General features: G+C 52.2%; 1 protein-coding gene across 2 annotated transcripts; it reads left to right on the top strand.

Moving 5' to 3' along the window:
• The first annotated feature begins 331 nt into the window (after positions 1-331).
• Fbxl19 (F-box and leucine rich repeat protein 19) lies at positions 332-20,574 on the top strand. Of its 2 annotated transcripts, none has more exons than XM_057778836.1 (11): positions 332-655; positions 1,789-1,989; positions 3,340-3,483; positions 3,592-3,678; positions 3,757-3,975; positions 4,480-4,512; positions 5,813-6,324; positions 14,843-15,006; positions 15,100-15,261; positions 19,715-19,933; positions 20,035-20,574. In XM_057778836.1, the coding sequence occupies exons 2-11, from the start codon at positions 1,813-1,815 to the stop codon at positions 20,211-20,213; spliced, it is 1,896 nt and encodes a 631-aa protein (XP_057634819.1). In that variant the 5' UTR covers positions 332-655; positions 1,789-1,812; the 3' UTR covers positions 20,214-20,574. The 2 variants fall into 2 exon arrangements, with proteins under 2 accessions (XP_057634819.1, XP_057634818.1); XM_057778835.1 differs by having other exon boundaries at positions 4,480-4,641.
• The last annotated feature ends 1,147 nt before the right edge of the window (positions 20,575-21,721 follow it).

Here is a 21,721-nt window from a genome sequence, read left to right as displayed (position 1 = left end):
CGCGTTTGAAGGGGGGAGGGCGGGGGCGCGCGCAAGCTGGGGGGGCGGGGCCGGAGCAGCTTCCTTCACCCCCCCCCTACGTGCCCTGTCTCTGTAGGTCAGGGGGCCGCAGTACAGGGGCGGATCCAGGGGAGGGGGGCAGGTTGCAGCGACCCCCCCCTCCCCGGGAACCGGCGGTGGGCGGGGTTTGAACCCCGGAAACGGTGGGGGGCCCCGGGTCTGTCCCTGGACCCCTGGTCAGTTGGAGCTGGGAAGGGGCCAGTTAAGGGTCGGGGACTTTGGGGAGAGGTGGGGGTGGGGAGCTGAGACTCGTACCCGGGACTGAGTGGGGCCCGGGCAGAAGCTGAGCACCCTGCGCCCGAGGAGCCCCCGTTGGCCTGGGGGGGCTGAGGGACTGAGCCCCCCAGAGCAGGACCTCCCCCTGGAAGGGCCGCGCCGCAGTCCGTGGGAGGGCCTCGCCCCCGGCGCTCCCCATCTCCACTCGCTGCTGTCCCGGCCTCCGCCGGAGGGAGGGGCCGAGCGCCCTCGGGGGGCCGTGGACCCCGGCGTTCTGAGCGTTCCGCGCCCCGCGCCGCCCGGCCCCCCCGCCGCCGATGGCCGCCGACCCGCCGGGAGCTGCCGAGAAGGGAGAGATGGCTCCCGGGACACGTGTGAGGTGGGTTCATGCGGCTCCTCCTCACCCCCAGACCTGGGCAGCTCCCACTCCCATTCATCCTCAGCCTGGCCTCTCCCTGCCTTCCCCGCCCCCAGCCTCACCCTCCCTTTGCTCCAAACTCTTCTCCAACCTTCTTCCTAATAACCTCCCAACCCTAGGGAACTGGCCTTCCTTCCCCGACCCTGCTGCCCCTTGCAGACCTCCCCCTCCATCCCCCGCCTCCCATCGCCGCCCTCTAGGCCCCTCCCCTGGAGTGCTGGAGGGCCCCATACCCTGTGGATGGTCTGGAAGTCCTTGGAAAGGGAGAAGCCTGGGGGAAGCAGGTCTAAGACTGGTTGGGAAGAGACCCCTCCAGGCTTGCAGAGTCCATGTGGGATTTCAGAGGATCTGGTTTCCATGGGCAGGAGAGCCCCAGGGATTCCAGACAATTAGGGATGAAATGCAGCCTGGTAAGATGTGGGGTAGTGGGGGGGAGTGTCTAAAACCGAACCCACCTTGAATTTTGTTGAGATGTTAGGCTGGCTCGTAGAATCCCAGGGAAACCAGGAGATTACCCAGGCTGCTTGAGGGATCCTCTTGGCCTTCTGTGCTGGCTGAGAAGGGGCACTTAAGCATCTTGGGGTGCCAGCCCTGGGAAGTTGAGAACACAGTGGGTCATTAGAAATGGAGTGGATCTCGTTAGAGTACCGAGATTTGAAAGGTTTGAATGACCGGGACCCATGAGAAAGAGAAAGGAGAGGGAGAAAGAAAAGTGTGGTCTTTGCCCCCTGCCATCTGAAGGTAAATCTGTGACAGCATGGGATGTGTGGCTAACAGGTATGAGTTGGAAGCTCCCTGAGGTCATGCTGCAGACGGGAAGCCTTTTCCGGGAACCTGGGCTTGGGAGGTTAGAGGAGGGGCCCCAGTGTGTCTCCTTCCAGGGCTTGGGAATAGTAAGGCGGAGGGAATGTTAGAGGAGGGAGGTCTTGAGGAGTGGGAGTGGCCCTCTGCTCAGGACACGCACTAGAGGGCTGACCTTCTTGGAGGGTAGAAATAGAAGCTCTGCCCCTCCAGAGGTGCAGGGAGCTTGCGTCCAGGATTCTCTCAGGCCAGCTTAAGCGGGCCTGTCTGACCTTATCCCCATCTACCTACAGCCCTCGGCGTTGCTGACGCCCCCAATGTCGTCGAGCAGCCGGGGGCCGGGGGCCGGAGCGCGCCGACGCCGAACCCGCTGCCGTCGCTGCCGGGCCTGTGTGCGAACTGAGTGCGGGGATTGCCACTTCTGCCGAGACATGAAGAAGTTTGGGGGGCCCGGGCGCATGAAGCAGTCGTGCCTGCTTCGGCAGTGCACTGCGGTGAGTCTTGCCCCCACCCCACCCCGTGCCGGGTACCTCGAACCCCAGGTATACTTCCCCAGAGCACCCATTAGTAGTATTGGTCCGAGTACTCTCGGGGTATCTGGTGACTGCCCCCCGGGATGTACAGTGCACGCGGTGAGTCTTGCCCCCCATTCCTGGTATCTTGGAGCCCAGGTATAGACCCAGAGGGGGTCTACTGGGCTGCATCCCTGAATGTACCTTAGAGGCGCCATTTGCTCATTCAGCCACTTCCTGTCTTCCTTCACCGATTTGTTTAAATGTCTGATTTTGTCTTTTTCACAAAGTGAGGTACCCGGAAGAATCTGCCTCAGGTCTATAGAAAGCTGAACCCCTGCTGTAAACCCCTGCCTGGGTATCTGTGCAAGAGGAACCCATCTCTACCACCAGAGAATAGCTCTTGCCTTTGTCTGGCCTCTTTCACACACTGCAAGTTTCTTGAACTTGAGGCCAGGACCCCCTTCTTGTGACCTTGAGCAAATCACTGAACTTCAAGTACCTTCTCCGTAAAATGTTTCTTTTGCCCAGTTGTACAGATTAGACCGTAATGTGCAGTGAATGCACTATTGAAAGACCCACGACACAGCAGTTATCTGGGAAACGTGGTATCTTCCATGCCTCCCTCACCTTTGAAGCAGCCCTGGGCGCCAGAATGGCCATACCTCAGGAGCCACGAGAACAGGCTTCATCCTCAGCACACATCCCTGCTCCTTCTCTTCCTGGTCCAGCCGCTCCTTCCGGCTTGCACTCTCACCCTTTTCTTCCTTTGTCCCCCCAAGCCTTTGCCCCACTTTCTCATCCTTCCTTGATCTAGATCCACCGCCTTCAGCATCCCTGATAGGCCTCAATGTTCCCAGTGTCCGCCCTGAAGTTACGTTGTCTGGAGACTGCCGCCTTTTCCCCTTCATTCCTGATCTGGTCTCACTGTGGGCTCCAGATCACTCTGGACTGCCCACTGAACAACCTTGGAATTACCCCCAGGCTACTCCTCTGTTTTCTGTAACCCATTCCCAGCATTGTCATTTGCCTGTGGCCTCTTCTGCTCCAGACCAGTTAAGTTTCGGGATCACACTTGGTCTGGCTCCTGTGCTGAAAATTCCAATAATGGCAGTAGCTGTGTCCCCAACCCCTCATGCTTTGTCTTGTGTTTTACAATGAGCTGCAAAGGGAAGACCCTCACCTCACACTAAAGGTGCTAAAGGTCATCCTGGCAATAGGACCAAGTTAAGGATTTGGCTGCAGGATCTGAACCTACCTACAGCTGGCACCAAAGAAAGTTTACCCTGTGGCTTGGTTTTGGGGTCTCTGATGCCTCCTCTTTCCCAACAGCCCGTGCTCCCACACACAGCTGTATGCCTCTTGTGTGGGGAGGCAGGAAAAGAGGATACAGTGGAGGGAGAGGAAGAGAAATTTGCTTTGAGCCTCATGGAGTGTACAATTTGCAACGAGATCGTCCACCCTGGCTGCCTGAAGGTGATAACTCTGGGGTGGGTTGAACTATCGGGGAGCAAAGAGGTAGGCCAGTATATCTCTGGGCGTATATTGGCACCTTCTGTTCATTGTTTGATCTCTTGTCTACAGATGGGAAAGGCTGAGGGTGTTATCAATTCAGAAATTCCCAACTGCTGGGAGTGCCCCCGATGTACCCAGGAAGGACGGACAAGCAAGGTAAAGCAGGGGCTGGGATAAGGGCAGGGTCGGGGATCGGGAGCTAGGTGGGGCCTCATCCCCAGCCTACACTTCCAGGATGCAGGTGAGGGGCCAGGGCGCCGTAGGGCTGACAATGGTGAGGAAGGCGCAAACCTAGGGGGTGGATGGAAGCTGACAGAGGAGCCACCACCGCCACCACCCGTGCCCAGAAGAAAGGGACCTTTACCTGCTGGCCCTCCCGCTGACGATGTGCCTGGGCCCCCCAAACGGAAGGAGAGGGAGGCGGGGAATGAGCCTCCAACCCCAAGGAAAAAGGTGAGCGGAAGGGTGAGGTCCGTCCAGCACATGGGATTCTAGGAGCTGTAGTCTTAGCCTGGTATGTGCTTTGGTTCTGGAGCCAGGCCCTGCTTGATCAGGAAGCGAGGCTTTGTGGGTTCCCCCAGAAATGTTTGGGAGTTGTAGTGGGAGCTGTGGTTGGAACATGTTCACTATGAAGAAGAAACGCAAGTATGGGGTAACTGGTACAGGCCAGGAATCTGAGAGACCTGCAGGATTAGGGAGGAGCTACAGAGCATGCTCAAACTACTACAGAGGCGGAGGGAAGGGCCCGAAAGAGCCTGAGGGGGAAGAAAGGAGCTGAGGAGCATGCTCAGTAAGCCAACACACTGATTACAAGGTTAGTGTGCTGAGCAGTCTTCCTGGGATGGGGGCTTCTGGGATTTGTGGTCCAAGAAGAGGTCGTGGACCTTAGTTTGGTAGTCAGTAATGGTTTCTAATGGAGTTTCTTTCTTCCCCGTGTCTATCTCCTTGCCCTGGTAGGTGAAAGGAGGCCGAGAGAGGCACTTGAAGAAGGTGGGTGGAGATGCCTGCCTCCTCCGAGGAGCGGACCCAGGCAGCCCCGGCCTTCTGCCCCCCAGGGTTCTGAATCCAAGCCAGGCATTCTCATCCTGCCACCCTGGGCTCCCTCCCGAGAACTGGGAGGTGTGCCGGGGACCTCCTCCTTCCCCCTCCCCCCTTCCTTGCCCCACTCTCCATAGGAGACTAAGATCTGTCCCTTCCTGCTCACTTTCTCTTGCCCTAACCCCACATGGTCCCTAGGACCCCTGGAAAGAGGTGGCTGGGAAAATAGACTGAGTCCAGGTCATAGGAGCCCCTGGTTTCCAGCAGCCATTGGACTGGCTTCTCGCCTATTTTTCTCAGTTTTCTAAGCCTAAGTGTAAAGAACTGAATTTATATTTCTGTCAGATCACTGATTCTTTATATGGTCATGGCAATTTGTTAGCTGCTCTGGGCTAACAAATGAGTTTTCTAATTTGTGAAATGAAGACAATTACTTACCTTGCCTCTTCTCCCATCCCTCAGCACTAGATAAATCCAAATAAAAGTAATGGGGCCCGGAGAAGTTAAAAGATGGGCCTAAGGTCACATGGCAAAGCTAAAATTCTGATACTAATCTGCTCTGGTAATCTGAACACAAGATTCTGCCTGACTGTCCAGATCCTCTACCAAACATCAGTTTGTAACCTCGGACAAGTCACTTAGTCCTTTTTTGTGGTGGGGAGGTTCGAGACAGGGTTTCTCTGTTGCTTTGGAGCCTGTCCTGTAGACCAGGCTGGCCTTGAGTTTACAGAGATCCGCCTGCCTCTGCCTCCTGAGTGCTGGGATTAAAGGTGCTTGCCACCACTGCCCAGCTACTTAGTCTTTTTGAGCCTCATTCAGTTTCCTCCTGTCTAAAAGGAGTAGTGTAAGTTGTCTCTATATTAGGTCACCGTGAGGACCTGACTCAGAGAGCAAGGATACTCTACACTAAGAAAGAATTACTATTTGTCCCGGAGTGTGGACTTGTCTAGTCTGGCTGTCCTGTGCTGTAGATGGTGCAGCAGGACTTTCCGTGTCACAGAATGGGAAGGCAAGCCAGCACTCCACACAGGGTCTCTGGGAGGTTCATGTGCCATTGACTGACCCACCAGGCTGCCTGGACTTTGAATCCCCACTGTAGATAAGGAAACTGAAGTCCAGAGAGGGACAGTTTGGGAACAATTAGGAACTCTGGGCTGTCTCCCGGGCTCCTTTTCCTCTGGTGACTCCTTCTGGGTGAGTGGTTGGGAGACTCATTCTGGGCCCTTGTACAGCCTAACCTGTCTCTCTGCAGAAACCAAAGCCACCTATGGCCTCTACTGAGGGACCCGCAGCGCCATCCCCATCACCACAGAGGGAGAAACTGGAGCGTTTTAAGCGAATGTGCCAGCTGCTGGAGCGGGTGCCCGATACCTCCTCTTCCTCCTCAGACTCGGATTCTGACTCAGACTCATCTGGCACCTCACTGAGTGAGGATGAAGCTCCGGGGGAGGCCCGGAACGGGCGGCGGCCAGCCCGGGGCAGCTCCGGAGAAAAGGAGAACCGTGGGGGTCGGCGAGCTATACGCCCTGGCAGTGGGGGACCACTGCTCAGCTGGCCCCTGGGTCCTGCTCCACCACCACGGCCTCCACAATTGGAGCGGCATGTGGTACGCCCCCCTCCTCGAAGCCCCGAGCCTGACACTCTGCCTTTGGCTGCTGGATCCGACCACCCCCTGCCTCGGGCTGCCTGGCTTCGTGTCTTCCAGCACCTCGGACCCCGAGAGCTGTGTGTCTGCATGCGAGTCTGCCGGACTTGGAGCCGCTGGTGAGTGTCCAGACAGGCCTGAGTTCCTTTGCTGCCATGCGTCTTGCTTACTGGGTGTCCTATAATAGGTCTGATTCTCTCTGAGTCTTGGCCTTCCTTGGTGTCTGTTGTAATGTGATCCTTTCACCGGGACTGAGTGAGCTCCCTTAACCCTCCCCCCAGTGACTTAGTGGAGAAGAGATGGTGGACCCCGGAGTGTGAATCTGGACCCTGTGACTCCAACTATTTCCCTTTAGCTTTTACATGCGTTGAGAGTTAGTATGTGCAAGTGTGGTGTCCAGCGGTGTCCACTTCTCACGTTTTGAGATCCGTCTCCTGAGAACAGTTTAATTTGGTCCCAGCTTTACTAAGGTAGCCCTTGCCTTCTAAAGCAGCCACACTTGGGCCTCTTGAACCAGCCCATCCCTTCCCTCTTGAGCACCCCCCCATCCTCCAAAACCTGGCCCCCCTTCTGACCCTCTCCCAACAAGCTTCCTCCTCCATCAGGCTCCTACAGCGTGCTGTTCCCTAATAGAGCACAAAGAGACCTTTGGCAAGTGGACAAGCTTTCATTATTTATTTTCATGTTCCCATCAGTTTCTGGGGGTGGGGACACATACTGAATATTGATTTTTATCTCCATATCCCCAGCACAGTACAAAAAGGCTGTATAGATTGATGTTCAAGAGATGTTTTACAAAGTGAGTAAGTTCAAACTTTTTCCCAGGGCTTCAACAATGTTGCATCTCCAGCCCTGGGAGGCTGAGGCAGGAGGAGCCTGAGTTGGAGGCCACTCTTGGCTACATAATAATACTTTGTCTAAAAAAAAAAAAAAAAGCGTGGCCTAGCTGCACCATGCGGGTTGAGGCTCACTGAGGCTTGTAAGTTAAGTTAGGGGCTAAATTAAAAATCCCACCCTTTTCCTTTGGGGCAGGACTGGAGAGCTAGGACTTTGCCTTCTGGTGTCTGTGGAGCCAGAGAGGCTGGTATGCAAGAGCCAGAGGCTAATGTCTCTGGTAGACTGTTTGCTCCACTGAGTTTATGCCCTTGGGCTAGTTCTTTAACTTCCTCATGCCTGCCTGCCTGCCTCGCTTTCTGTTTTTATCTTCCCTCCTTCTTTCTCTGCAGCAGGAATTGAACCCAGGGACTGGCGCATAGGTCAGTTCTCCAACACCAAATTATACGCTGAGCCATCTTCTTGCTTTTTATTTTTGAGACGAGCTCTCCAAACTGCATAGATTGGCCTTATGATCCTTTTACTCTCAAGTAGCTAGGATTACCAGTCTGCACCACCAGGCCTGGCGTCATTTTCTTCACTTTTTTGTATAAAACCAGGATAACTGGGTGGTGGCGGCATACGCCCTTAGTCCCAGCACTCGGGGAGCAGAGGTAGGTGAATTCTGTGAGTTTGAGGCCAGCCTGGTCTATAGAGTTGAGTTCCAGGACAACCAGGGATACACAGAGAAACCCTGTCTCAGCATCCCCCCCCCCCAAAAAAAAAAAAACAGTGCTGAGGAAGAGTCCATAGACTGCATACAGGCAGACACAGGAGTTGCTGAAGGTACCCACACCCTCTGAGATGTAGTTACTGGGGTGGTACTTGCTTGTCCGTGCCTTTTTGACTGAATCTATGCTGACATGGGATCCATAAAGAAACCTGTAGCTGGAAATGGACAAAAGCAGGGAGGCCATTGAGGTCATAGTGTTTCCCATCTTGGGCCCTGAAGCCTTGCCCATGGCTTTCGTCCATGGTGACTTATATCTCTTATGGCCTCTATTTCTCACTTGTAGTCTGGGAAGTATATATATATATATATATATATATATATATATATATATTTTTTTTTTTTTTTGTTTTTTGTTTTTTGTTTTTCGAGACAGGGTTTCTCTGTGGTTTTGGAGCCTGTCCTGGAACTAGCTCTTATAGACCAGGCTGGTCTCGAACTCACAGAGATCCACCTGCCTCTGCCTCCCAAGTGCTGGGATTAAAGACGTGCGCCACCACCGCCCGGCTGGGAAGTATATTTTAACGTAGTTGAAGCTCAGGTCCCAAGAAGGATCAGCTCTAAGATGCCCTTGTGATTCAGGATACCAAAATCCAAACAGCTCCCTCTTTGTATATAATCTACTCAATCTCTGGATGACTTACAGTATCTAATAATATATAGATAGTTACTTTACTGTGTCAGTTTAGGGAATAACAAAACATGTCTCCTTCCGTACATAAGCAATTTCTGTTTTGAATGTTTCCATCTGTGGGTGGTTGACTCCTTAGATGCGGAACCTCAGATACAGAAGCCAAGTCCTGCTTACCTTGTGGGACTTAATGAGGCGGTTCCTGCAGAGCGCTCAGCGGAGTGCCTGAGGGGACCAAGCCTTAGCAAATGGTGCCTTCAGGTGAGAAAAACCTGTAAGGACAGAGCAAAGGCCTGTGGGGGCCTTATCAGGAAGCTCTGCTAGATCTGGGCTCTGAAGCTGGAGCAGTAGGGAGAGGGCAGATTGAGACTTTGGGGAAGAGGTGAGGATACAGAGTTTTGTCGTCAATTCAGAATCCTCCTGCCTCTGTGTTGCGCCAATATGCCTGACCTAAGTGAGAAGGAATGGCACCTGGGCTTGGGGATGCAGGTCTGTAATTCCACTGCTTGGATGATTGAGGCAGAAAGACTAATGTCCAGGCCAGCCTTGGCAATTTATCAGACATTTCTCAAGATAAAAAGACTAGAAAAGCCGAGTGTGGTGGGGCACTCCTCGGGAGGCAGAGGCAGGTAGATCTCTGTAACTTGAGGCAAGCTTGGTTTACCCAGTGAGTTCCAGAACAGCCTACGTTTAAGAGAGAGAGAGAGAGAGAGAGAGAGAGAGAGAGAGAGAGAGAGAGAGAGAGAGAAAGGAAAGGGTGGGGGGGGCTGGGGAGATAGTTCAGTTAGTAAAATATTTGTTGTGAAGACCAAAGTTCCATCCCCAGAACCCATGTAAAAGGCCAGCATGAGACAAGAGAATTCCTGGGGCTTCCTGGCCGGCCAGCCTAACCTGATCAACAAGCCCTGGTTCTGGGAAGAGACCCTGTGTCAGAAAAACAAGGGGGGTGGGGGAACAGCTGGAGAGATGGCTCCTGAGTTAAGAGCATGTGAGGCTCTGGCAGAGGACAGGAGTGTGGAGTCGTGACTTAGGGTAGAGCACTCGCTTATCGCGGTCCTGGATCAAGCCTTTATACTGCAGAAGAGCGGCTTGGACGTGCTGACTCATTGGCTGTGAAGACGCCATTGTGAGTGCCAACTCAATGTGACCCAGGAGCCTGGGCGGGAGGCAGTGGGATTCCTGAAGCTTGGTATCTCAGTGGAGAGTGAACTCAGATTTGATCTCTTTGGTTAAAAAACTTGTGAACCAGTCAGAGGCCACTGCCGAGGAAGTAAGGTCTGGTGCTGACCTGAGAGTTTCGTTAGAGCAGTGTTTTCTCCTCCTTCCTGATGCTGCGACCCCCAACCATAAAATTATGTCTGCTGCTACTTCGTAACTGTAGGTTTGCTACTTTTATGAAACAATGTAAATACCTGTTTTCCAGTGGTCTTAAGCATCCCCTGCGAAAGGGTCTCAGCCCACAGGTTGAGATCTGCTGTGATAGGGACCAGAGGCTGGACATGAGTGTGAGCTAGAGAAAACAACCCAAGAATTTGGGAAATCAAGGTGGGTCCTACAGAAGGGAGACCCAGGAAGGAAGGGATGCCAAGCAGTGGTGGGTGTTAATGGGAGGTCACAGGAGATCCGTGACCAAAGGTGACAATTGGCTTTGCTATCAGAAGGGCTAGTGGACTGCTTGCTTAATAGGCAAAAGATCTGGATTCTGTCTCCAGCCATACACACACACACACACACACACACACACACACACACACACACACACAAAACCTTGCTATTCCTGACTGTGCTTAGAGGCAGGAGCGCCAAAGCCAGAGTCCGCCATCAGCTTCAAGTAAGGGACTTGGTCTAGTGATCCCGCTTAGCCCCTGGTTTCCCAGAAGGCATCTGGCATTCCCTAGCTGCTAAGGCAGCACGGAGTGAATGAGCATAAAGGAAGAACGTGTGTGGGAAGAGGTAGAGAGGGTGTAGCTGGAGAGGGCTGTAAGCGGGAGAGCAGGCAGTTGCAGGCTTTCCTGTCTGGTGGCTTTGATTATTTAGAACTGGGAGGCAAAGGGGCGGGCAGGGGAGTTATGGAGGAGGTGTTGATGTACCAGGTAGACATTGCAGTTTTCAAGGACGTGGGCAGAGAAGGAAGTAGGAAGGACTGGCATGTGGTCAAGGCTGGCTGGTGGGAGACTGGAGGACAGTGGAGTTTAGGAATCCCAGAAAGCTCTTAGAAAGGGAAAGCTAGCTGTGGCCTCTGTCCCCAGTGATGCAGACCGTGAGAGAGCACTCGGGGCTGGCCCAGCACTATCCCCAGGACCTTCTGCAAGATGAAGTTTGAAAATGCAGTGGAGGACAAGAGGGTGTGGGCTGGGCTGGAGTCAAAACAGGGATATCCATGCTTACCTATTCAAGAGTCCTCAGCTGGGTAGTGGTGGCACACACCTTTAATCTCATAATCCCAGAACTCAGGAGGCAGAGGCAGGTGGATCTCTGTGAGTTCAAGGTCAGCCTGGTCTACAAAGTGAGTTCCGGGACAGCCAGAGCTACACAGAGAAACCCTGTCTCAAAGAAGAAAAGGAGAAAGAAACAGACGTGTGCGCCTCGTCTCTTAAGCGCCACTTTTCTCAGTGTCACCTCCCCAGCTTGAAAGACATCCATGGCCCTCCGTCACCTTCAACCAGTCCGCGGTTCCACTGGACATATGCCGGGCCCCAGGGAACCCTTCCTGAGCTGCTCCCTTTGTTGCTGTAACAAGCCTTTGAAGTCAGAACTCTTACCCCATTTTATGGCTTGGGAAATAGAGGCCCAGAGAGGTCTCCCCAAGTGTGGAGGTGGAAGGCCCGGGGTTTAGACCTCCCCAGCTTAAACACTTCACCTCTGGTTCTGTGCCTGTGACTTCCCTACTGCCACCCTGGCTTCCTTGGTGGCCTCCATCCTGACTTTTTCCATTCAGGATCCAGGCTCCATCCACTTAATACCTGAGAGTCCTTGAACGAGGTTTTGTTTTTGTTTTTAATTTATTTATGTGTATATGTGTGCTTGTGTGCTTCAAGCAATTGTAAGCTGCCATGTGGATTCTGAGAACCAAACCCAGGTCCTCTGCAAGAGCGGGAAGTGCTCTTTACTGCTAAGCCCTCTTTCTGGCTCTGGAGTACATTTTTTAACCTCTCTGGGCCTTATTTTTCTTAACTGAACAAAGGGGGTGATAATCATCTCCCAGGGATGGTGTGGACTTAGATGCCTAGTGCAAAGAACAGAACGTGATACATAGTAATCCTTGAATAAACACATGCTGTCGGGCCTGTAGTCATCAGCACCATTATGTTAGGGGGAATTTTCTTCATTCTGGAGTTTTCCAGAGCTGCCATGTCGTCCTGCCTTTGTCCACCTTCTCCTTTCTGGAGTGAGAATGCTTTCTTCACGGCCTCAGCTCCAGCATTATCTTTACAGGATGTTCCCTGCTCCTGGTCTCTGGGCTGAGGTGCCATATGTCCTTACCGTCTTGGTCTTCCCCAGTGGATACTGCTACACTGAGGTCTAGTCCCGGTGTCCTGGGCCTTACTGCAGGGCGATGAGTTGACTCCAGCCAAGAAACTTCCTGAAGGAGAAGGTTCAGAGTTGAGCCTTGAAGGGCCTGGGAGAGTTAGCTTTCTAGCAACAAAGAAGGTGCCAGAGTATGCTGGCCCTAGCTGGCTGGCTTTTGTGGAATATAATACAGAACCAAACTGGGGACCTCTGAGTACCCTCAAATTGGGATTTTCTTTCCAAGCGTTGTCAGTCCAGGAGGCCTTCAAGGAGAGGAGCTGTTGAGCTGGGACTCAAGGCTTCGGGTGTAGCAGGAGGGCAGAGCAGCAGGGGAAGAGGCTGGCTAGAAGATGGATGTGCTGTTGGTTTCTTAGAACTGGAGGGGTGTGCTTAGTGGCTAAGTCGGGGGAGGAGAGGAAAGACTGGGAGGTGGAGGACCGACTGGAGCCTTTGCTGAAATGCAGTTTAGCTGTAGAGTGTTGGCAAGGTTTTGTTTTCTGTTTTTGTTGTTTTGAGTCAGGCTCTGGCTCCACTGCTCAGTGTGACCTCAAACTTCCTAGTCGAGTGATCCTCCTGCCTCAGCCTCCTGAGCAGCTAGGGCTACCAGCATGTGCTTTGTGCCCAGTTATCTGACCCTTTAAGTAAAGCAAAACTAAATCTGTTGGTTTTTCCAAAGGAAGTCTGTTGGGTGCCACTGCATCCTTCAACACCTGCTAACTGGCTGTAGTTTTTTTTTTTTTTTTTTTTGCTTTTTTCGAGACAGGGTTTCTCTGTGGTTTTGGAGCCTGTCCTGGAACTAGCTCTTGTAGACCAGGCTGGTCTCGAACTCACAGAGATCCGCCTGCCTCTGCCTCCCAAGTGCCTGGCTGTAGTTTTTTAAGTAGTTTACAGTCATAGCAACTCCTGACTGAAATGTAATAGTTTTCATTGTATTTATTTAAATTTCATTTCTTTACTGACTTTTTCATTCTGTTTATTTATCTGTTGGTGTGTGTGTATGTGTTTGGTGTGTCTGTCTGTCTGTCTCTTGAGGGGCTGGAGGTGGGTGAAGTAAGGCGAGGTGGCATGCTGGGACCCAAATTCTGTCATCAGGCCTGTCACCAGCATCTTTGCCTTCTGAGTCACTGGTTGGTGACAGTGTCCCACTGGCCTTTAAATGTTTTCTTATTTGGGAAGAGACGTGGTTTCAGAGGATGACTGAAGTCAGCTCTCTGCACCTTCATGTGGGTTCTGGGGACAGAACTCAGCAGGTCACCTGGCTTGCGTGGCAAGCATTTTACTGACCAAGCACCTGTAGCCTTTGTGTCTATATTAAGTTACACATTTCTGTGAACCACTGTTGTCTGCTGTTTGTTTTTTGTTTGTGTTTTGTTTAAGACAGGGTCTCGTTTAGCTGAGGCCAGCCTTGAATTCCTGAGCGCTAGAATTGCAGGCGTGCACCTCTACTCCCAGCACCACATTGGTTGATTTTGGTTTTGTTTTTCGAGACAGGGTTTCTTTATATTCTGGCTGTTTTGGAACTGAGTCTGTAGACCAGGCTGGCCTTGAACTCATAGATCCACCTGCTTCTGCCTCCTGAGTGCTGGGATTAAAGGTGTATGCCACCACTGCCTGGATGTTCTTTTGTTTTTGGAGGCAGGGTCTCTCTACAAAGCCCTGTCTGTCCTGGAACTCATTATATAGACCAAATTCACAGAAGTCCACTGGCCTGTACCTCCTGGGTGCTGGGCTTAAAGGCATGCACCATCATGCCTGGCCCACCTCAAGTTCTAAGTAGCCTAGACTAGTGGGTTCCAAACCAGTTTGGGCTACAAAGTGAGTTCAGACCAGCCTGGGCTACAGTGTGATACCCTTTCTCAAACAAACCTAAAACAGTAAACCCATGTTATACACAGAAATAGACAGATAGCAAGACAGATCAAGGACACAGTAATCCCTCTTCCAGCCTAAGGCTCCCAGTGCTCACCCCCAGCCTACTGCTCTGCCTGCACATCTAGTTCAGTGGGAATTCCCTGGCTTGCCTTTGAATACTACAGAAGACGGTGGAGTCTCGTGGAGGAGCTTCAGGAGAGCTGGGGAAGGTTACTTAATTGGCGAGCCTTCCACTCGCTGTGTGGTGGACTCGTCGAGTCTTTGGAATGCTGGAGTCGGACTTGTTTGCCTTCGGAGTCTGTGTGTTTGCGTTTGTTTCCCAGTGCCTGGGACCCACAGGCCTTCCATAAATAGTGAATAAATGCAGAATGGCGGATGAGTTGTTGGGGGAGCGCGTGTAGTGGCAGCCTGGCTTGATGTCAACACGTGCAGTAACGAACCTGGACTTCACACCTGCCTTTAGTGTGTTGGATGCTGGGGTCCAGAGGTGAAAAAGGCCAAATCTGTGCCTTGACATCCTAGTGAGGCAATCTCCATAATCTGACAGACGGAAAATATCGGGGCTGTAAGTCCAGACAGAGTAAGCTGCCAAGTTCCTGTGATCTATCATAACTTAGTGAGAGAAGTCAAGGAGCCCAGAGGTAGAGTCTGGGGGCTGCTCTCAGATCCCTTTGGCATTAATTACATCAAATAATGTGTATGAAATTTGTAGCTATCTGGCAAGCACTTTATAGGTTGTAAGGTCCATGAACTATAATTACTTCATTTGATCTCAGCAGCCCTGCAAGCAGCTTGAATCATTATCTTCAGTTTGTAACTGAAGTCTTCCTGACTCAGGGAGAGGAGTGGACTTGCCCAGGGTCTTGCTTCTAGTTAGCAATGAGGTGGGGACCTAAGTCCAGTCCTTTGACTGGAGCCAGAAGATTCTTGTCATCCACGGGAATAGCTCTGGTGAGTGTTGACATTGTGGGTTCCTTGAGAATTGTGGCTGAGGATTCTGTCTCCTCCCTGTGGCTGGCAGGTGCTATGACAAGCGTCTGTGGCCTAGGATGGACCTAAGCAGGAGGAAGTCGCTGACCCCACCCATGCTTAGTGGGGTTGTCCGCCGCCAGCCCCGAGCTCTGGACCTCAGCTGGACAGGTGTCTCCAAAAAGCAGCTCATGTGGCTTCTGAATCGACTGCAAGGTAGGGAGGGCTGGTGGTGAGTCAGGATGGGGTGAGCACAAAGGGGGGGTGCCCCATGGAGTTCCAGCACCTGCTTCCTGACCTTGTTTCTAGGCCTGCAAGAGTTGGTGCTTTCCGGGTGCTCCTGGCTTTCCGTCTCTGCCCTGGGCTCAGCCCCACTACCGGCATTGCGGCTCTTGGACCTCCGCTGGATTGAAGATGTCAAAGACTCCCAGCTTCGTGAGCTGCTGCTGCCTCCACCAGACACTAAACCAGGTTTGACCAGCACGTGTTCCTCTGTAGATGGCTTAGGTAAAGTGGAGGGGTAGCTCTGAAGGCCCTTGTGACATGCCAAGCCTTAGCGCAGGAATGGAAGGAAAGAGGACTTTGAATAGGAAGGCCTGTCTTCCCATTTTCATTCACTCGAGATGCTGCTGTGTGCCAGGAGCTAAGTCTCAAAAGCACAGGGAAGGAAAGGCCCGATGAGAGTAGTGGTGCTCAGACGCCCTCTCGCCCCAATACTCTTCATACCAGAGCCAGGAAGACCACCCGAAGGGGCATCTGTTTGTGTCCCATGCTCTAACTCGTTTTCTCTCGCTCTGAATAAAGACCACTTTTTTGTTTTCCATGCCTAGGGCACACAAAACCCTGTGCATGTTAAACCATCACTCTACCACTGAGCTTGCAGGCTTGGCTTTGTTGTTACTGTGGTTTTACACAGTGTCTTATTATGTAGACCAGGCTGGCCTCAAACTCACAAGGTACCAGCTTGCCTGTGTCTCCCATGCTGGAATTAGTGTGAGCCAACACACTTGACCATTTCTTGGTTTTTGGTTTTGAGACAGGTTTTATTCTGTAGCCTAGACTGGCCTGGACCTGTGATACTCTGCCCCCTGAGTACTGGGTTCATACACGTGGACCACCATCCTTGCATAAAACCAGTATTTTCACTGTGGTAGCTGAGGGCTGGCTCAACTGATCTCCTCCTGCCTCGTACCATCCCTGTATGTTGGCTACTTCAGCCTGGCCAAGTTCTCTCCAATCCTGGGGCCTTTTCCTTCCCCTGTCATCTTCACCTCTTAGAGGAGAAGACATGACACTTTGTTTTGTTTTACGTTTTACATCTCTGAAGCCATGAATTCATGGGGAAGAGGTTTCAGCACACAGAGGTTCTTTCTGTTGACTCTCAGCAGAGCAGAGCAGGGAAAGCTGGGTCTTCAATGAAACCTAAATTCTTTTTTTTTTTTTTTTTTTTAAGATTTATTTACTTATGTATACAGTGTTCTCTCTGCATGTATTCCTGCAACCAGAAGAGAGTACCAAATCTCATTATAGATGGTTGTGAGTCATCATGAGGTTGCAGGGAATTGAACTCAGGACCTCTGAAAGAGCAGCCAGTGAGTGCTCTTAACCTCTGAGCCATCTTTCCAGCCTGGAACCCAGATTCTTTAATCTTCGTCTTCCTTCTTTTTCTGATCATTTCTTCCATTTCAGGAGCTGTCTTAGCTATTTAACAGGCTCACTTCTATGACATACACTAATGGGCCCTGCCCTTTTCCCCACAAGTTCTAAATGACCTTTCTTCCCTCTGGCGGACTTGGCCTGTGGCCAGTCTGTAAATGTGCTCCTCCTCTAGGCTGTGAGCTATTTGGAGGGGAGAACTCAGGGCTTGCCGAGTTGAATGCCCACAGAGGAAGTAATGGAAGCAGTGTTTGGGTGCCAGACCTTAGTGGTACCAACAGCCTTGATGCTGCCATTCATTGTCAGGATAAAGTAAGCGTGGGTTTTCACAAAAAAACCTCTGATCTATACTGAAATGTCACTTTTAGGGGCTGAAGAGATGGCTCGGTAACTGCTTTTCCACAGGAACTTTGAATCCTGGTACCCACATAGTCACTCACAACCATCTGTGACTCAAGTCCCAGGGCATCTAGTACCCTTTTCTGACTTCCTTCAGCACTGCACACAGATAGCATACCTGCAAGCAAAATACCCATACATTTATTAAATCATTTAGCTGAACAGTGGTGGTGCATACCTTTAATCCCAGCAATCGGGAGGCAGAGACAAGCCAGCCTGGTCTATAGAGTGAGTTCCAGGACAACCAGGGCTACATGGAAAAACCCTGTCTGAAAAACAACACAGCAACAACAAAAAATATCCTTTTCGTATTGTTAGTCATTTTCTGACAGTTTTAAGCCAGGCTGGGTGTGGTGGCCCACCTTGTAGTCCCAGCTTTTGAGACAGAAGCAGGGAATAATGTACCCTTGAAGCCAGCCTAAGCTAAAATTAAGATTCTATCTTAAAAATAAATTTCAAATAAAGAGTAATAATTCTAACTGAAGCCTAGTAGTCCATTCCTGTGATTGGAGCTACTCAGGAATTTGAGGCAGGAGTATCAGGAATTCAGGGCAAGCCTAGGCAGCTTAGAAAGTGGTCTTAGAAAGTAAATAAGGACACTGCTTATCGGAGAACGTTCACCTAGTGTGCATGAGGCCATAGGTTCAACCCTGATATCCTCCCCCCCCACACTGCTTAGCAGAGAATGTTCACTTAGTGTGCATGAGGCCGTAGGTTCGACCCCTGATATCCCCCACACACACACTGCTTATCGGAGAACGTTCACCTAGTGTGCATGAGGCCATAGGTTTGACCCTGATTACCCCCCTCCACACACACACACAATTTTCAGCAGTGTGCAGATGCCACGGGACAGTTTTGGAAACTTGCCTTGTTAGTCTGTGACATATGATGTTTTTCTCAGAGTCAGGCTGGTGCCTAGCAGGTGATGGCCGTGTGACTTCTTAAGCATGTGCTCTTGGACAGGTGATGTTGTGATCCGAGCCCCACGGTTCTCACCTGGTGATAGAGGTGATCAAAATAGGGACTTGGCTTCCTTTTTAAAGCTTTTTCATTTTTCTTCTTTAAAATTATATGTATATATCTGTTTATGGGTATATGCACATGAGTGCAGATGCTCATATAGGTCGGGGTGTCAGGTGCCCCCAGAGCTTCAGATACAGGTGGCTGGGAGCCTTCTGATGCTAGGAATTGAACTCAGATCCTCTGGAAGAACAGTGTGTGTGCCTAACCACTGAGCCATCTCTGAAGTCCCAAGGCTTGGCTTCTTTGTTTGTTTGGTTTTGGTTTTGGTTTGGTTTTTTGAGACAAGATTTCTCTGTAGTTTTGGAACCTGCTCTGGAACACTCTGTATACCAGGCTAGCCTTGAACTCACAGAGGTCTGCCAGCCTCTGCCTCCCCAGTGCTGGGACTAAAGGCCTGTGCCACCATGCCTGACCAGGGCTTGACTTCTTAGAGTGTAGTGTCAGGCCCAGCAGTGTTACCACAAGAGAATTTGAAAGAAAAGTAAACCTGAAATCTTGGGCCTCATGCTAGACCTGCAGCAGTTCTGGGGTGGGGCCAGCGCCCACAAGTCAGGAACTCAAGCCAGTACTGTGGAGTGGGAGAACACTGACCTCTCCCCTGGAGAAAGAAGAGCAGGAGGCCTCTGGACTCATTCTGCAGTGGCCTGCAGTCTTTTGAGTATAGGTCATTTCATCAGGGTTTGTAGACAGAGCCATTTTTGGAATATAGCTTCTGAGTGCGATAATAGAGTTAGGTTCAAAGCGGAAACAAAGATAGGAATCAGTGTTCTATCAGGAAGTTATCCTGCCCTACTTAGTTTCCAAAGGAACTTGAGGAGGAAAGGGTTCATTTCTTTTCATTATAAAGTCAGAGTAGGAATTCACGGCAGAAACTAAAGCAGAGCCCCTGGAAGTATACTGCTTACTGGCTTGCTCTCCATGGCTTGCTCAGCTTGCATCTGTTATACCCAGGTCTACTTGCCCAGGTGGTGTCGCCCACAGTGAGCTGGGTCCTTCCACATCAGCCATTCATAAGAACACACCACACAGACTTGCGTGCGGGCCAGTCTGATGGAGGCCATTCTTCAGTTGACAGTCTCTTTGAAGATGATTCTAGCTTGTGTCAAGTTGACAAAGATAAAAACAAAAAACCTAACCAGCACATCCCTCCAAGAAGATTTCGAGGAGAGGAGAGAGAGCAATATTATCCCTTTTGTGTTTGAGAGTAGTTCCTTGATACCAGAAAGTAAATCAGGCATAGTACCATCCAGGAGGTGGAGGCGGGAGAATCTTGCTAGCTTGAGGAGGTCCGACCATCCAGAGTGACGCAGCAAGGGTGTAGGAGGGTGTCTGCCCTCAGACCTGGTTCCTGGTGGAGAAGAAACGAGAGGAGTTGAATCGGGACTGTTGAGCCAGAATCTGACCTCACTGGTTGGTCATGGTGCGAGTGGCCGAGTACTGTTGGTTGGATTATTATAAAGTTACTGAGCATCCTACTGGGGACAGAGCAGTGGGCAAAAGTTCTTGCTTTCTTGGAACTGACATTTTTATGTAGGGAGAAAAAGATCCCTGAGGAAAAATGTATTCAGTGCATCAGATACTGGGGGTGGGGGTCATGAGAGGAATGTTAAGACTTAGCTCTCACGGGAGGCTCCCTGGGGAGATAGGAGCAGCGGTCATCTGACGTTGGGTGCTGTGGGTGTTGGGAAGAGCAGGTCACGCGGAGCAGCGGGAGGGGGGGTGGTCTCATGCTGGGGGCAGGTGTGAGGCAGACAGTGGAGAGCATGAGGGTAATGGCCGTGCTCTGGGGTAGGGTCCAGGGTAGGAGGAACCTTGGGTACTAAATTCTACTTTGTCTGCCCAGGGCAAACGGAGAGCCGAGGTCGGCTGCAGGGAGTGGCAGAACTTCGCCTAGCTGGCCTGGAGCTCACTGATGCCTCCCTGAGGCTCCTACTGCGCCATGCTCCCCAGCTCAGTGCCCTGGATTTGAGTCACTGCGCCCATGTCGGGGACCCAAGTGTCCACCTCCTCACGGCTCCCACTTCCCCTCTCCGAGAGACACTGGTGCACCTCAATCTTGCTGGTAAGTGGGATCCCCTGTACGCCTTGCTTGCCTGGCGGTGTGGGTTCCCTGTGTATTGCCTACTACCGACCCTAGTCCCAGCGGTACTGCCTTATCCCCAGGATGCCACCGCCTCACGGACCACTGCCTTCCACTGTTCCGTCGCTGCCCACGTCTTCGCCGCCTGGACCTACGCTCCTGCCGCCAGCTCTCACCTGAAGCTTGTGCCCGGTTGGCAGCTGCTGGACCCCCTGGCCCCTTTCGCTGCCCAGAAGAGAAGCTACTTCTCAAGGACAGCTAGTTGGGTGCCTGTATTCCCTTCCCCCAGGACTCCACACGAGCGCCTGGACCTGGCGCCTTCATTTCACCCCCTATTGGGAGGCCAGGTTATTTTTCTTCATGACTTGGCTCTCTGCTAAGTTTAATGACTTGGGATTCCTGCCCAGGGACCTGAGCCAGCCTTCCCCTTCTCTCCCACCTGCACTGATATCTCTGGGGGTCTTTGCTTCCCATCTCTCCTTTCCACCTGCTTCATTGTCCGTCCCCTTGGGGGAGTGGGTCAAGGGGTACTGGGGAGGTCCTGAGCCAAAGGGATGGTGGGGGGGCCGTGAAGGCGCAAGTAGGGAAGAATGAGGGGAAATTGTATCTTGCACACAGGATACTGGGAGCTAGGGGGCTGGGGGAGGTGAAGAATGGGTGTGGGGAGGGCAGAAAGCAGACCAACAACGGTTCATGGAACAAAGACCAGTTGGGTGGGATGGGGGGCCAAAGGGGGGAACCAGAGGAGCAATTGAGGATCCAGGTATCGGATAGGGGGCTCTAGAAGCCAGGAAATGCCAGGACATGGGCCTGGGAGAGGAGCAGATAGGGGGATAGTACCCTCTCTGTGGGGTTACCCCTCGCCCCTTCCTTCCACCCAGATTTTAGTTCTTTCCCTCGCCCTGACTCCTTGAACGTCACTGAAAATGGCAGCTATTGCAAGGAGTAGGGGCCATGGGTCTCTACCTGTTGTTCCGCTCATGACCCAGGGGAGTGGCGAGGGGTAGCCCAGACCCCTGCCTGGCTCTCTACACAATACTTGAACATTCATCTGTACTGAAGTGTTACTTGAACCGGGGGAACCTCGGACCTGGGGGAGTGTGATGTGAGGGGACCGGCTTGACCAAGACTGAGCTAGTGGGTACCCAGTTTGGACTTCCCACCCCCATCTCTCTTGCTTTACTGTCTTGAACAGCTCCACCCCTCCGACCTGAGTTGGGGTGGGGGATTTCAGCTTAAAGATGGGCAAGATGGGACTTCTCCAGTTTGGCTCTTCCCATTATTTCATCGTCATGGAAACTGTGTCCCATTTGCCCTGGGAACTGCCACTCCTGGTTGCCGTGGAAATAGCAGCCAATGGACACCTCCGGAAATCAGTGCTAAGACTGGAACTGGTCCCTCTTAGTTGCTGTGGGAACTTAGTAACAGACCCTTGGGACCTCCCCTCTCCCCACCCCTTTTCTTTCAGTGTGGGGGTGGGGTCTCAAGAGCCTGAGGGAGGAGTCGGGTCCAGGTCCCACTCAACTTAGGCCGGGGGGGGGGGGGGGGGAACTGGATTGTACCACATGGGGGTGGGGGGAAGGGAATCTATCCACATACCTCAGGTAACAGGAAGGTGCGCGGGTTGGGGGCGGGGGCTGGGCGGACCAAAGGCAGGAGGGAGGGGGGCCTGGGGTTGGAGAAAGGCTTGACGATGGGGCAGCTTGAGGGAGGGGAGGATGCACCCCGGCAAGGGGCAAGTGGGGTACCCAGCCGGGCTGGACCCCCCTG

This window comes from Chionomys nivalis, chromosome 8 (assembly GCF_950005125.1).
Source record: "Chionomys nivalis chromosome 8, mChiNiv1.1, whole genome shotgun sequence".
NCBI lineage: Eukaryota > Metazoa > Chordata > Mammalia > Rodentia > Cricetidae > Chionomys > Chionomys nivalis.
The sequence above is the reverse complement of the archived record's forward strand: the minus strand, read 5'-3'. Positions and strand labels throughout refer to the sequence as shown.